General features: G+C 39.8%; 1 protein-coding gene across 2 annotated transcripts in view; it reads left to right on the forward strand.

The window, feature by feature from the left end:
• The window catches only part of QRFPR (pyroglutamylated RFamide peptide receptor), a 46,950-nt gene extending 38,798 nt beyond the window's left edge, over window positions 1-8,152 (forward strand). For both annotated transcript variants that reach the window (XM_031035692.2, XM_006740400.3), the window contains 4 exons: window positions 1,112-1,173; window positions 5,240-5,475; window positions 6,674-6,771; window positions 7,522-8,152. In XM_031035692.2, coding sequence (XP_030891552.1) covers window positions 1,112-1,173; window positions 5,240-5,475; window positions 6,674-6,771; window positions 7,522-7,862 — 737 coding nt within the window. In that variant the 3' untranslated portion in view covers window positions 7,863-8,152. The remainder of the gene's footprint in view (window positions 1-1,111; window positions 1,174-5,239; window positions 5,476-6,673; window positions 6,772-7,521) is intronic.
• The last annotated feature ends 4,972 nt before the right edge of the window (window positions 8,153-13,124 follow it).

Raw genomic sequence — 13,124 nt, forward strand, 5'->3', positions numbered from 1 at the left:
AACCCAAGGCAATATACTGTTTTCTCAATGGTGCTACTCAATATAGAAAGAACAGGAAGAATTTGAGCCAAGAAATTGCTCTCAGAATTGATGTTGGGTCTCTTGGTTCTGGCCTCATCCTAGTCTGTTCAGATTCTCTTTTGTTTCTGGCTAAGGACACATCATTAAAGCAATTCCCTCACCAAACATGGAGGACGGGGAATTTGGAAAGAGCACTCTGGTTTCTGATGTTTTAAGTGTTGGTTTTTGTAAAGCCTCATGTTATGAGGCTCAATATAAATGGTACTGAGTTGTAAGAAGAAACTGTAGATGGTGATCTATATCATGTTTAAGTTATTCATCCGTTTGAGAACCAAACAGCAGGTGCGTGATCAAAGTCTACTGAGGGCCAGGAATTTTCCTTGGACTCTTGTTTGGGGAAACAAACAAAAAAGTAAATTGCATTGTCTTTGCCCTCAATGAGCTTAGAGGATGTTGAAAAGAAATGACTAAGGGCAGCAAATGACTAGAGGGCACATGGAGACAACAGGGAACTAGCAGTCAGTTCTATCTGGAAATGATGGTGGCCTTCAAAGATTTCCTAGAGGAAGTGACAAATATTTGAGTCAAGTCCTGGAAAATGAGTTCACAGATAGTGGGAATAAAGTGCCAGTCCAGGGTGACAGTGTCGGGGCACAGAACAGCTCAATGCATTCTGGGATATAGGGACTGAAAGCAACTATTTAAGTTCCTCAGTAGAGGACTCTGGTTTAAAGAACAAGGACAGAAATGTAAGAGGAGAGAGGGGCAAGTGAGAGAACCTCAGGAACCATGTTAAGGGTTTGGGTTTTATCTTATAGTCACCAAAACACTATTCAGGAGTTTTATTGTTTATTGTTTTAAGGAGTTTTAATCAAACATTTAAAAATGTTTCAGGAAGACTATTCCAGCAGCAATTTTGAAGATGGTGAAAGAGTGGCCGTGAGAACAGGTAGACCCCTGCACTGCTTGAGGGCAGGGATGATTGCATATAAGGAGTCTTTATGATCAGCGCATGTGCTTTATGCATAAGCATGCATGTGTTTTGCTTCACTGATGGAGCCATGTTCTGATGATTTTGATGTTTTGGCAGGTGTGGTTTGGCTGGTGGCAGTCATCGTTGGATCACCCATGTGGCATGTGCAACGCCTTGAGGTAGGTCGGGACTGGGATTGGTAGTCATATTATTGAAATGTTTCCCAGCCCTCTCAATGATAATCTGATTTCTTCCTGCAAATTTGTATGATCCCAATTATTTCACTGAAAATTTTTCAAGTGGAATAAAATAATTTGTTTTAAGATTTTTTCTCCCCTCTGTTTATCTAGCTCTCCCTTGATTTTATATTGTGAAGCCTTTAATGCTTAAAAGAAAATTTACCAGGGTCACTTTCTACTTTGTCTTGTTACATTTGAAGAGTTCAGTGGTTGCTCTAGACTTTTATTTTTAAGTCACATTAAAAAATTATCATCAGTTATCTGCTTATTAGTTGATTCTCCTTCACAAGTCCTTTCTTATCTATCTCCCATACATTGACAAATTGAAATTTGAATTGGAAAGTGTGGCAAGATCATCTTATCTGACCTCTCTCTTTCCCTCACACCTCTATTGGATGGGCCCAGCATTGCATGGGGATTCACAGTGGAGGGAGCACGGTGCTGTTTTTGGTGACCCAGTCTCCCCAGTGGGGCATACATGCTTCAACATGTCCTGCATAGGTGATCTAGCCCAGACGTAGTCTTCAAAGGCAGTAGGGAGTTGTTCACATACACACTAAGATAATTTTTTAAACCATGTGTTCTTTTTATACCTTTTTAAATTGATGGAAGCAAGTGTGAAACTTTATTGGATTTGCAATGTCCATTGGAAGGATAACAAATGAGCCCTCAGGCAAGGGTACATTGAAAACATGACTTGATTTTTTATGTAACCGGTATATTGAATGAGCTAGACTCCATAGGTGAGAGCAGGAGGTAATCTTATTCTGTCCCTTGCTACCTACAGAAATGTGATCTGAGGATCTCCCAGTACTCTGATGCAATGTCGTGGATGAAGCCCTGAGCAGGCCCTGTTACTCTTTCAACCATTCAGAGAGCAACATTCCTCTGGTCACTTTCAGTCACAACAGCAGTGTTAAGTCTGTGGTTAAATGCCCAGCCCAGTGTCACAATCACATAAATCCCTACTCTCAATCAATGCAAAACAACCCCTTCCCTCAGCTTAAGCTATTTTTAGGTCTAGAACCCTACAATATGGAAAAGGGGCATGATCCCCCTCTCCTCCCCTTCCTTACTGTGCATTTCTCTCTTCCCATTCAATTGACTGCCTCTGGGTCCTTGGAAGCTGGTTAGAAGGGTGAGGAGAGGAGGGGACAGCTGTACTCTGGTAGTGACGCCCTCTCCACGCGACTGTTGCCCATCCTCCACTCTTTGCTTGTGGGTTTTTCAAAGATAACATCACTGAGGCTTCCGACTGCTATTCCCTTCTCCAGCAGGCTGCTCATCGAGACCCTTTAGCTTCCACACACAACTTTTTGTGACCAGCTCTTTTCTCCAAGGCCGTCCTTACCCCAGCAGGAATCCTGTACCAAGGGAGTCCTCTCATAGGTGACCTAACCCGGCACTCGTTTGTGGGGTCCATTCCTGGCCCCTAGCCACAAGGGGATTTGTCTATTTCTTCAAATAAAATTATTTTATCATATGCTCTAAATATAGTTTAAATATGTAACTCATTTAGTTTGTAGAAAATGCATATGTAATTGGCAAAGCCAGTCCTCTGTGTCAGACAAATCAGCCGAATCAGATTTGCTTTCTGTCAGGAAGAAGTGTGATTTCATTTTTCATACCAGATAAATGTATTAATATGCATCCTCATGGCCTCCTTCTCACTTTTAAAATTCTACTAGAGAGAATGTGTGTGAGCATGCACAAAGCCTGAATTTCTCACCTGGGTGAAACAAAGCACCACCAACTTCACCATTTCCATCCACTGAAGTTCTCTTTGCTTTGCTCTCACTGGGCTCTCTCTCAGGAGTGATGTGTTTGACAATTTTCAGGGGATGGAAGCTATGAGGTGGTTAAATTAAAATTGTCATCACTTCTGCCCCTTCGCTGTATGAAAAATGTAAATTTACGACATCTCAACACCTGTCAAAGCACCTTTTTTCTAATGCCAAGCTTTACCCTGAATAGAAATATGTTTAATATAGGGAGAAGCACAAAGCCCTGTCATGTATTTATGGTTTCTTGATCATGGTGGCTTCACTGACATCAGTAATTCAAACCACCTCCTTTTTCAGTGCCTCCTAGTTAAGACTGGGGCTGGGTAAGAGATCTGGCTTACATAGCTGGGAAGAAGAGGGATTAGAAACGAGGAACTGGGAACGTAGAGCCAGCACAACACTCAGTCTCAGGCTTCTCCTAGGCAGTGGAATTTTAAAGATTTTATTTATTTATTTTAGAGAGAGTTAGAGTTAGAGCTAGAGAGAGAGCACGAGCAGGGGGAAGGGGCAGAGGCAGAGGGAGAGAGAGAATCCCAAGCAGGCTCCCCACTGGGCACAGAGCCTGACACAGGGCTCGATCCCAGGACCCTGAGATCATGACCTGAGCTGAAATCAAGAGACGGCCACTTAACTGACTGGGCCACCAAGGCACCCCGAGGCACTGGAATTTTAGAGAACTGTACGAAGATCTGAAATTGGCTCCTTTAAAGCCATCTGCCCGTGCCCTGAGAAAGTCTCCCCAGGGCAACATGCACCTATTTGGAGACTGCTGGGGTAGCTTTGTGTCTTAAGATATACCAATGTGTTGACCCCATGGCTGTTGACCTTTGTGGGCTTTGCCTACATGGAATCACTTTCACTTTATATCCGGTTCACTTTATTTCTGGTTCCCAGGGAGTTTGGATCTTGAAATTATTATCCAATAAGTGTTTTCATTCCTCATTTATTTGTAAATAACACCTCAATCAGAGCTTGAATTTTTTTACCTTTGATGAGTATACGAGGAAGCTTTTTCCCCAATTCAACTGACTAAAGATTGGTGATAAAATTTGCAGGAATGAAGGCAGAAATACGTCTAAGACCTAGGTATTCTTCATCTGGAAAGCTCTTAAGAGAATACAATGGCAGTAGTTTTGCTAAATTCTCTTTTGTTCTTATTATCCAGATAAATGACTCTTGAATATGCTTTGCTTAGTTTGTCCCTTATTAGCATTCGCTATTATTATTAATATTGTTATTAACAATATTTTGAACTCATGAGTCTCTCAGAAATAGTATTAATAAAGAGACATTGCCTTTCCATAAAATATCTACCTCAGAGGCTTATAGCTGAGTCTGAATATTTGTAGATTGACAGTAGTTTGAATCCCAATTTCTTATTCATCTCAGAATCTTAAAGCTCTCCTTTACCTTTCTAAAATCTTTGCAAGCAACCTGATCATTCCAGTCTGAAATAGCAGTAACAAAAGACAAGCTTTCAGTACTATCAATTGAGAGACATCTGATGCCTTGCCAAAATTTGTCTCTTCAACAATTGAGGAAGCAAAATAATGTAACATTGAACTAGCTGGCATACAAATACAAAATACTTTTTTCATACATACTTTGGTTATTGTAGTGTATTCTTCATCTGGAAAGCAAGGTTCTTCATCTGGATGGTGTACATACATACTCTGGTCAAAGAGTATAGCTTTCTTTCACAGAATTCAAAAATTATGACTATCAGGTAAAAAGTGCTAAAAGATTAAAAAAATAAACCAGCGGATGCCTGGGTGGCTCAGTCGTTAAGCGTCTGCCTTCGGCTCAGCTCATGATCCCAGGGTGCTGCGATCAGCCCTCCATCGGGCTCCCTGCTCAGTGGGAAGCCTGCTTCTCCCTCTTCCACTCCCCCTGCTTGTGTTCCCTCTCTCGCTATCTCTCTCTCTGTCAAATAAATAAAATCTTTTAAAAATAAATAAATAAATAAATAAATAAACCAGCTATTGACCTCAATTCCATTTAAAATAGAAAAGAAAGTATAAAACCATTAAGAACATAAGGAATGAAGTAGAAAAATGACACTGCACAACAAAAGAACAATAAAAATGTATCTCATTTGCAATATGTACCCACAGTAAATATGTAAGGATCTGAAAAATGCAGCATTAGAATAGTACTTGGCTGCTTTCTGTTCTTTTGATGCTGACTCTGGTTCTTCTAATTGAATTGTTCTTATGTTAAAGGTTAAGTATGACTTCTTATATGAAAAAGAACATGTCTGCTGTCTGGAAGAGTGGGCCAGCCCTGCACACCAGAAAATCTATACCACCTTCATCCTTGTCATCCTCTTCCTCCTGCCTCTTATGCTGATGCTTATCCTGTACAGTAAAATCGGCTATGAACTTTGGATAAAGAAAACAGTGGGCGATTGCTCAGTGCTTCGAACTATTCATGGAAAAGAAATGTCAAAAATAACCAGGTCTGTTTAATGAAATATTCACCTCTGTTTAAAATACTTTTAATTAGTCGTGCTTGAAGGAGCTGTTGCCAGAGCTTTCTGAATTCCTGGGAAATTTTGCCCAAGTGCCATTTCTAATTCATGTTAGGGCATGGGCTGACTTTAAAGTTTGGAGATTTTAGGTATGGTAGGAATTTAGAAAATAGTTACATTTTCATCTCCATGTCAGTATGACATGGTGGGAAGAGCTGTGGTGTGGTCTTCCACGCCACTCACCAGCCACATGGTGTGGATGAGCATCCTTACTCCTAAGCCTCCGGCTTTCCTCCTGTGTACCAGGGAGCTTAATAAATATCCATTCTCACTTCCTCCTACCCAAAAGTGATGCTAAAATACATGAGATATGTATGAAAGTCCTTTGGTGACCAGAGTATATGCTATTTACTTTAAATTATTATTATTAGTATAATAATAAGGGCTTTCTTTTCTGATCACATTCATTAATATAAATTTTAAAACACAATTTACTGATATGGTACTTGTAGTCCATATGGTTTATGTTGTAATCTACATGGAATGGCTATTACAAACGCAAAAACAAAAACCTTATAAAGAGTTTTGTGGTTTGATGAAATTTTCTTATTTCTTCAAGTGTGCAGCGACCTCTAGTGACGCAGTTTGTATGAAGCAATCCTCCCTGTCAGTGCAGAGCCCTGGACTATTGAGCACCTTGGGACTAATTGCTGATTTAGCTCTCCCACTTCTTCAGAAGAGTGCTCTTCAATATAAAGTGAATAAGAGCTTAAGCACTGAAGTTAAGCTGCCTAACTTTAAGTCCACACTAGCTCTTACAGTTAAATGCTTACTGGTCATCTGACTTTGCAAGTGACGTAACCTTCTCTGTGCCTCAGTTTCTGCATCCATCAAATGGCTTACTGAGAAGATGAATGATGTTATCCATGTCAAGCACCTAGCAGAGTGCTAGACCCGTCTTGAGCATACATCATAAGGATGTTTATAATCTCAGAAATATAGGGATGAGGGTAAAAGCGATGGGAAAAGATGAGAAACAGTCCACAATTAACCTGTCATGAGCTTTTTTAATATTTGAAAAATTATGGTTGAGAGCTTTAGGCTCAAGCTTGATTTAATAACTTTGATATCAATGTGACAAATTTGCCAAGAAGTTAACTCATACAATGTATCCTTATGGGTCCAGGAAGAAGAAGCGAGCTGTCATTATGATGGTGATGGTGGTGGCTCTCTTTGCTGTGTGCTGGGCACCTTTCCACATTGTTCACATGATGACTGAATACAGTGAGTGCTTTTCATTCTCACTTGATAGATGTTCTAGTTCATTTCCTGCTAGAATGGACAATGAATCATTGAAAGTTGTTGCTATTCCCTTGGGGAATCAAATATCAAACACTTAATGGGATTCTTTCATGTTTTCAAGACCACCAGATCGTTACATGGTAGGTAATTATGTATGACTTTGACCAAATCTTTAATAATTACAGAAGATACAGAAACGTTTTTGAGTCTTCTTTCATGCCATGCTTCCCATTCTCCCTAAGCCATTCAAACACTGGGAGAAGTGTAACATCCTCCGAGTGTTCTCTGTTTAGATTTTAGAATACTGACTTGAACCACATGTATTTAATAACACCTAGGGTTTCAGCCAGATTGTCAGTGTGTCACCTCTGATAATCCGAGACTTAACATAATTCTCAGGTGATTGTGTTTCCATAACACAAGCAAACATTTGAACGGTAACTGCTGCTTCCAGTTTACATGAAGCTTGGAATCCAGTGGCAATGCCGTAAGCTCTCTAATATGTGCTGAGTGCCAGGTTGTGCTTGCGAGCCAAGACTCTCTAAGAATGAGGACGCATCACAGAGCTTATTTTTCTTCAGAAATCACATGGCTCTTCCCAAAATTGTCTTGACACTTTTTCACACCTCTAGCCACTTGTTAAAGTGTTCGGTAAAGACAGATGATAAACAGAAATTTTACTTTCTGCTCATTAGAACATAATGCATTCTACACTATTACTTTTTATTTCAGGCAATTTTGAAAAGGAATATGATGATGTCACAGTCAAGATGATTTTTGCTATAGTGCAAATAATTGGATTTTCCAATTCCATCTGTAATCCCATTGTTTATGCATTTCTGAATGAAAACTTCAAAAAAAATTTTTTATCTGCAGTTTGTTATTGCATAGTAAAAGAAACCTTATCTACAGCTCGAAGGCATGGAAATTCAGGAATTACAATGATGCAGAAGAAAGCAGTGTTTTCCCGGAGAGAGAATCCTGTGGAAGAGACCAAAGGAGAAGCATTCAGTGATGGCAACATTGAATTCAAATTGTGTGAACAACCAGAGGAGAAAAAATATCTCAAATGACATCTTGCCCTGTTCAATTCTGAACTTTCTGAGAATTCTGCTTTAGTCAGTGGGCACTAATTATAACAAGGTCTTCATAATTAGTACCATTCATAGCTTAATCAGAAGAGAAAATTATTTTGAACAAAGGTCAAATAATTTTTTATTCTTGGAATGATAAAAAGAAGGAAACAAATCATTCTTTCATAAAAATATAACATGCATGGAAACACAGTTTTGAAAAATTAGTAAATCATCCTTCTAGATCATAAAAGTGGATTTAAGAAAAAAACCTGTACAGAAATAAATGTTCTTCCTCCCAATGCAGTCAATGTAATATGACTTTTTTTGTTTTAGACTTGTTTGTTTATTTTAGAGAGAGAGGTGGGGGAGAGGGGCAGAGGGAGAGAATCTCAAGCAGACTTCCCATTGACTGAGGAGCCCAATGGGAGCTCCATCTCAGGACCCATGAGTCATGACCTGAGCCGAAACCAAAAGTCGGGTGCTTTACCAACTGAGTCACTCAGGCACCCCTGTAAGGTGACTTTCTATGTATTGCTAAATTCCGTGAGAAAATAACTTAAAAATTATACCTTCTTTCTTGAATAATTTAATAGTTGAATACAGTAGTGTAATTTTCAGTGCACTGTTGGAGCTTGGTGATACAGTCTCTTGCAAATGAGGTCTGACCAATAATCATAAAGTCCAAGAAGAGGGAGAAGCCGCAAAATGACAGCTGGATGAGATTTAGAAGCAGATGCCGGGTTTGAGCTCCTTGCGGCCTGACTAGCTACCACTGCCGTGATGACTGGCAAGGTGCTGAGCCACTTTAAGCCTCTATATTTTCCTGTGTCAACTGGGGTGGTGCCTCCTTTGCCTCACAGGGCCACTGCCAGCCCTTTGTACTCTAAAGCACCCTCACGTTCTGAAGCATTTTCCAGGCCTCGCCTTTCTGTTCCCTTTTGCTTCCCGAGAGTGGCCCGTAACCCAGTCCCGCTTTCCACCTGTGCCTGGTTGGTAGCTGGTTCCTCTCATCAAAAGGAGGCTATTTCTGGGATCCTCATGTATAGGTTGACTGTAATAGACGTAGGCCAGTCTAACTATCTCAACTATTTCTATTTTTAAATCCCTTATTTTACTGGTGGGATGAAAGACTGACTGTTATATAAAAGGACTTTCTGATGTAGTTAGCAGATGAGAGAGAGAATCAGCTCCAAGCCCATGAGATTTTACTGTGCACAAGGCTGACCCCCAAGAGAGCGAGGCCAGGAAGAACAACAGAGTTCCCCACCCATATTCCTGACCTAAATCTCCCTTGAGCTTAACCCCTCTTCTTTCCAGTCTTCTCTTCTTACCCTCAAATGTCATGGAACCAGTGACCACGTCCCAGGGCCCTGTCACTTCCCCTTTAACATCTGAGGTTCCCAAAGTCCATTCACAGCCTCTTGGCTCAGGTGTTTCTTCTGCCTCCAGGTTTCCAGCACTTCCTCCTTCTGCCAGGAAGGACAGAAAGGAAGAGAAGCTCACGAATTCTCACGGTATTTCACTTGTGAAGCTTCAAGGCTTGGGAACCAGAGAACTCTGGCCATGGGGATCTTTCAAAATATAGACATTTAACTTTATAAGTGTGTCAAGATAAGCATGGATAAAGAAACAAAAATGAAACATTGTGTGGTATTAAGAAAAAATGGCAATATGACACAAGAAAATTAACAAAGTCAAGAGAAGAAACCTGATGATTTGGTTTGTGTTGAAATGGACTTATTACGGGTTATGTGTGTGTATCCTCCTGTTATGACTAGCTACCCTGTGGCAAAACAATAATTGTCATCAAATCATTAAGCCATTACATATGAATCAGATTCTCTGATTTTGGTTATCCTTATTTAATCAGTAAATATCCATCTGACTCTTCCTAAATTTGGTGTGTACACATGCTCCAAATATAACTTAATGAAGAACGGATAAATCAACACTGTTACCATTTAATTATTAAGATTAGAGATTTTTAAAATTCCTAAGCATTGCACACCTTGATCTAAAAACATTTAGATATTAAATTATAATTTAAATAATTACTCTAAAATGTCCATTCTATGAAAGACTTTTCCCCCCTCACATTGCATTAATGCCATTTCAGAAACAAAAATAGAGCACTTTTTAAAAAATATTTTATTTATTTACTTGACAGAGAGAGGCACAGCGAGAGAGGGAACACAAGCAGGGGGAGCGGGAGAGGGAGAAGCAGGCTTCCCGCTGAGCAGGAAGCCTGATGCGGGGCTCGATCCCAGGACCCTGGGATCATGACCTGAGCCGAAGGCAGACACTTAACGACTGAGCCACTCAGGTGTCCCAGTAGAGCGCTTTTTAAATGGTCCTTTAAACATGCAATCTTTTTACTCTGTTATGAAGGTTTGGAAGAGAAAACTGGTCCAATCCATTATTGAGAAACTGATACAATTAGCCAAAGCAGCTCTGAGTCCAGTCTGGGCACCGAGTCCTGACGAAGTTGTAACATAGCTTATGGAGCCCAGAGAGAGTTCACCCTCGATTTGCAAAAGGAGCCGTGGTTATGGTCTTTATTTTGCTTTCCTCTGACTTCACAGGCCCCTGAGTCTCTTAGGGCCTTTGTCCTCCACCCAGGCATCTGCTTCCTCCCCCCCTTTTTTTCCTTTGCCTGGGGCTGTCACTCATTTTATTCCATCTGATTTCCCCTTAATTTGTGCTTGAAGTGAGAATTGAAAAGGTCTCTTTGGATCCAAGAGGTAGGGTTGTGGAGGGGTATAGAAAGCTAGTCATTAAAACCATTCATTAGCATTTGGGTAAAATGTCTATGAAATCAGTGAAAAGATATGCATCCCTGCTCAGACCTTTAAGCCTTTTATTTCATTATCGATCATTATGTCAAAAAGAGCTGTGTCTTTTCTTCCACTCTACCAAAACCAAAACAAAAACAAAAGCAAAAAAAAAAAAAAAATCACCTCTTTTATCATAGTTTGTTATGGGTCAGGACATTAGCATTAAGCATGCTAGTTTGACTAAGACTAATTTCTAAGTCCAAATATGTTTTAAAAAGAAGAACCGAGTTGCAGGGCATATAGCACCTTGTTTGAAGACCAGTTATAAATTACAATAATCAAAAGAGCGTGGCGTTGGCCTACGGATAGACATATAAACAATTGCAAAAGAATAGATATCAGAAGTGGATGCACATATATATGGACGACTTATTTTGACCAAGGTGGCAATATAATTTAATGCAGGAGTCCTTCAAATTTTGAAAGAGACCCACCCATGAAAAAGTGTAGATTGGCTACACATTTTTAGACGTTATTTATTCACTTATTCAACAATATTTTTGGAGTTCCTACTATGTGTCAGACCTAGACACCCTATTTCCATTTCAAGATCAAGAAAATCCTTTCTACTCTGAACCAGATGAGGCTAAAGAGGGTTGGTTGGCAAATGAGAGAAAAGGGGGAAGAAAGTCATAAAATCAGGTGCATCTATGTACTTTAAAAACATGCACAGCCTTGGGTGCCTGAGTGGCTCAGTCATTAAGCGTCTGCCTTTGGTTCAGGTCATGATCCTGGAGTCCTGGGATCAAGCCCCACATCGGGCTCCCTGCTTGGCAGGAAGCCTGCTTCTCCCTCTCCCACTCCACCTGCTTGTGTTCCTGCTCTCACTGTCTCTCTCTCTGTCAAATAAATAAATAAAATCTTAAAAAAAAACCAAAAAACATGCACAGCCTTACTGGTTTATAATCTCAGGCCCTTTGTCCTTTTGTTCACTCAGATTTTTGTTTTCTAGAACTGAGATTATGATTCATCTATGAAAGAAAAAAATCAGAAAGATATGAGATAAAAGGACATACTCCAATTTGTGTATTTAGAATCCTGAGAAGACAGAAGTAAGTGAAATATTGTGCCAGCTCCACTGGTTTCTGGTCACCATGACCGATGCCTGGGCTGTTGCTATGTTTACAAAACTGTGTTAACTCAGGAAAACCTACATATGAAGAAACCATTTTTATTTTTATTTTATTTTATTGTTATTATTTTTTGAGAGAGAAAGAGTGCATGCACACAGACTATGGGGAGGGGCCGAGTGAGAGGCAGAGAGAATCTCAAGCAGGCTCCATGCTGAGCATGGGGGATTCAATCTCATGACCCTGAGATCATGACTTGAGCTGAAATCAAGAGTTGGACGCTTAACCAACTGAGTCACCCAGGTGCCCCGAAACCATTTTTAAAAGAAATCTTTGATCTGGCAAAGGTAGTTTTAAAAAAGGAGATTTCAATGAAAAAGATCATCTGGGAAACCTATAATTATAGCTCCTCTTTGTAGGGACTAGACATTCAAGTGGCACAGTTTTTCTCTAAACTCCACCAGCCTGAATGGGTTCAAAAATAATTAAAGAATTTCTTATTTAAGATAGTGGACTGTGTAAACATATTTATTTTCCTTGCTGAAATCCTACCAGAATGATAACAAAAGAGTAATGAAATGTACAAACCCACAACATTGATGAAAAACAAAGGGTAGTCACTGTGGATGAGAATTTTCAATAAATTTTTTGAAAACATAACTTAGATGTTGATTATGAACATCATAATCATGAAGAAAAACAGAGGAAGTTATAGGTTAGAAAATACCCAGAGAAGACCAAAGCGAGAAGAAGAAATTACTCTCTTCAGCAGAATCCGAGAGAGACTTGGGATCTTTTAGAGGGTTCTGAGAGGGAGAGGGAGAGAAAAAGACGGGTTAAAAGGGAAGGAATTCCTTGATGATTTGTCTACAGAAAAGTTAGCCACCCCAGTCCATCCCATTATTCACCATGTACAAAATGGCCATAACAAAGGTGTTTACTTCTCAGTACTTAACAATTCCTCCCCCACCCACAAACACACAGGTTTCCTTTTGAATGAAATTGGAGAGCTACAGCAGTTAGTGTGACTACTGGCAGAAACCACAGGGTTTCTGTGTAAACCTGGTGTAATGAATCCATACCCAATTAGCCTAATCAGAGCCAGTCACTTGCCACCATCCGCCCATGTTCAAGGAGCTCTCGCTCAGTTCTCATTTCTGCCTCCTTAAAGGATTGTTAGACATTTTAGAACATCCTGAAAAATGAAGGAATGGGACTATGATAGAGATAGAAAACTAACTCTAGAATAATCAAATAATTCAAGATAGGAAAAGAAAATTTAGAAATGAATTTAATTAGTACTATTCTCACAGAGGTGTAAGAAGATATTATTTTTATAAAACTATCAATAAAGC

The sequence above is a fragment of the Leptonychotes weddellii genome, chromosome 2 (assembly GCF_054177405.1).
Source record: "Leptonychotes weddellii isolate Sample4059 chromosome 2, ASM5417740v2, whole genome shotgun sequence".
NCBI classification, from domain to species: Eukaryota; Metazoa; Chordata; class Mammalia; order Carnivora; family Phocidae; genus Leptonychotes; species Leptonychotes weddellii.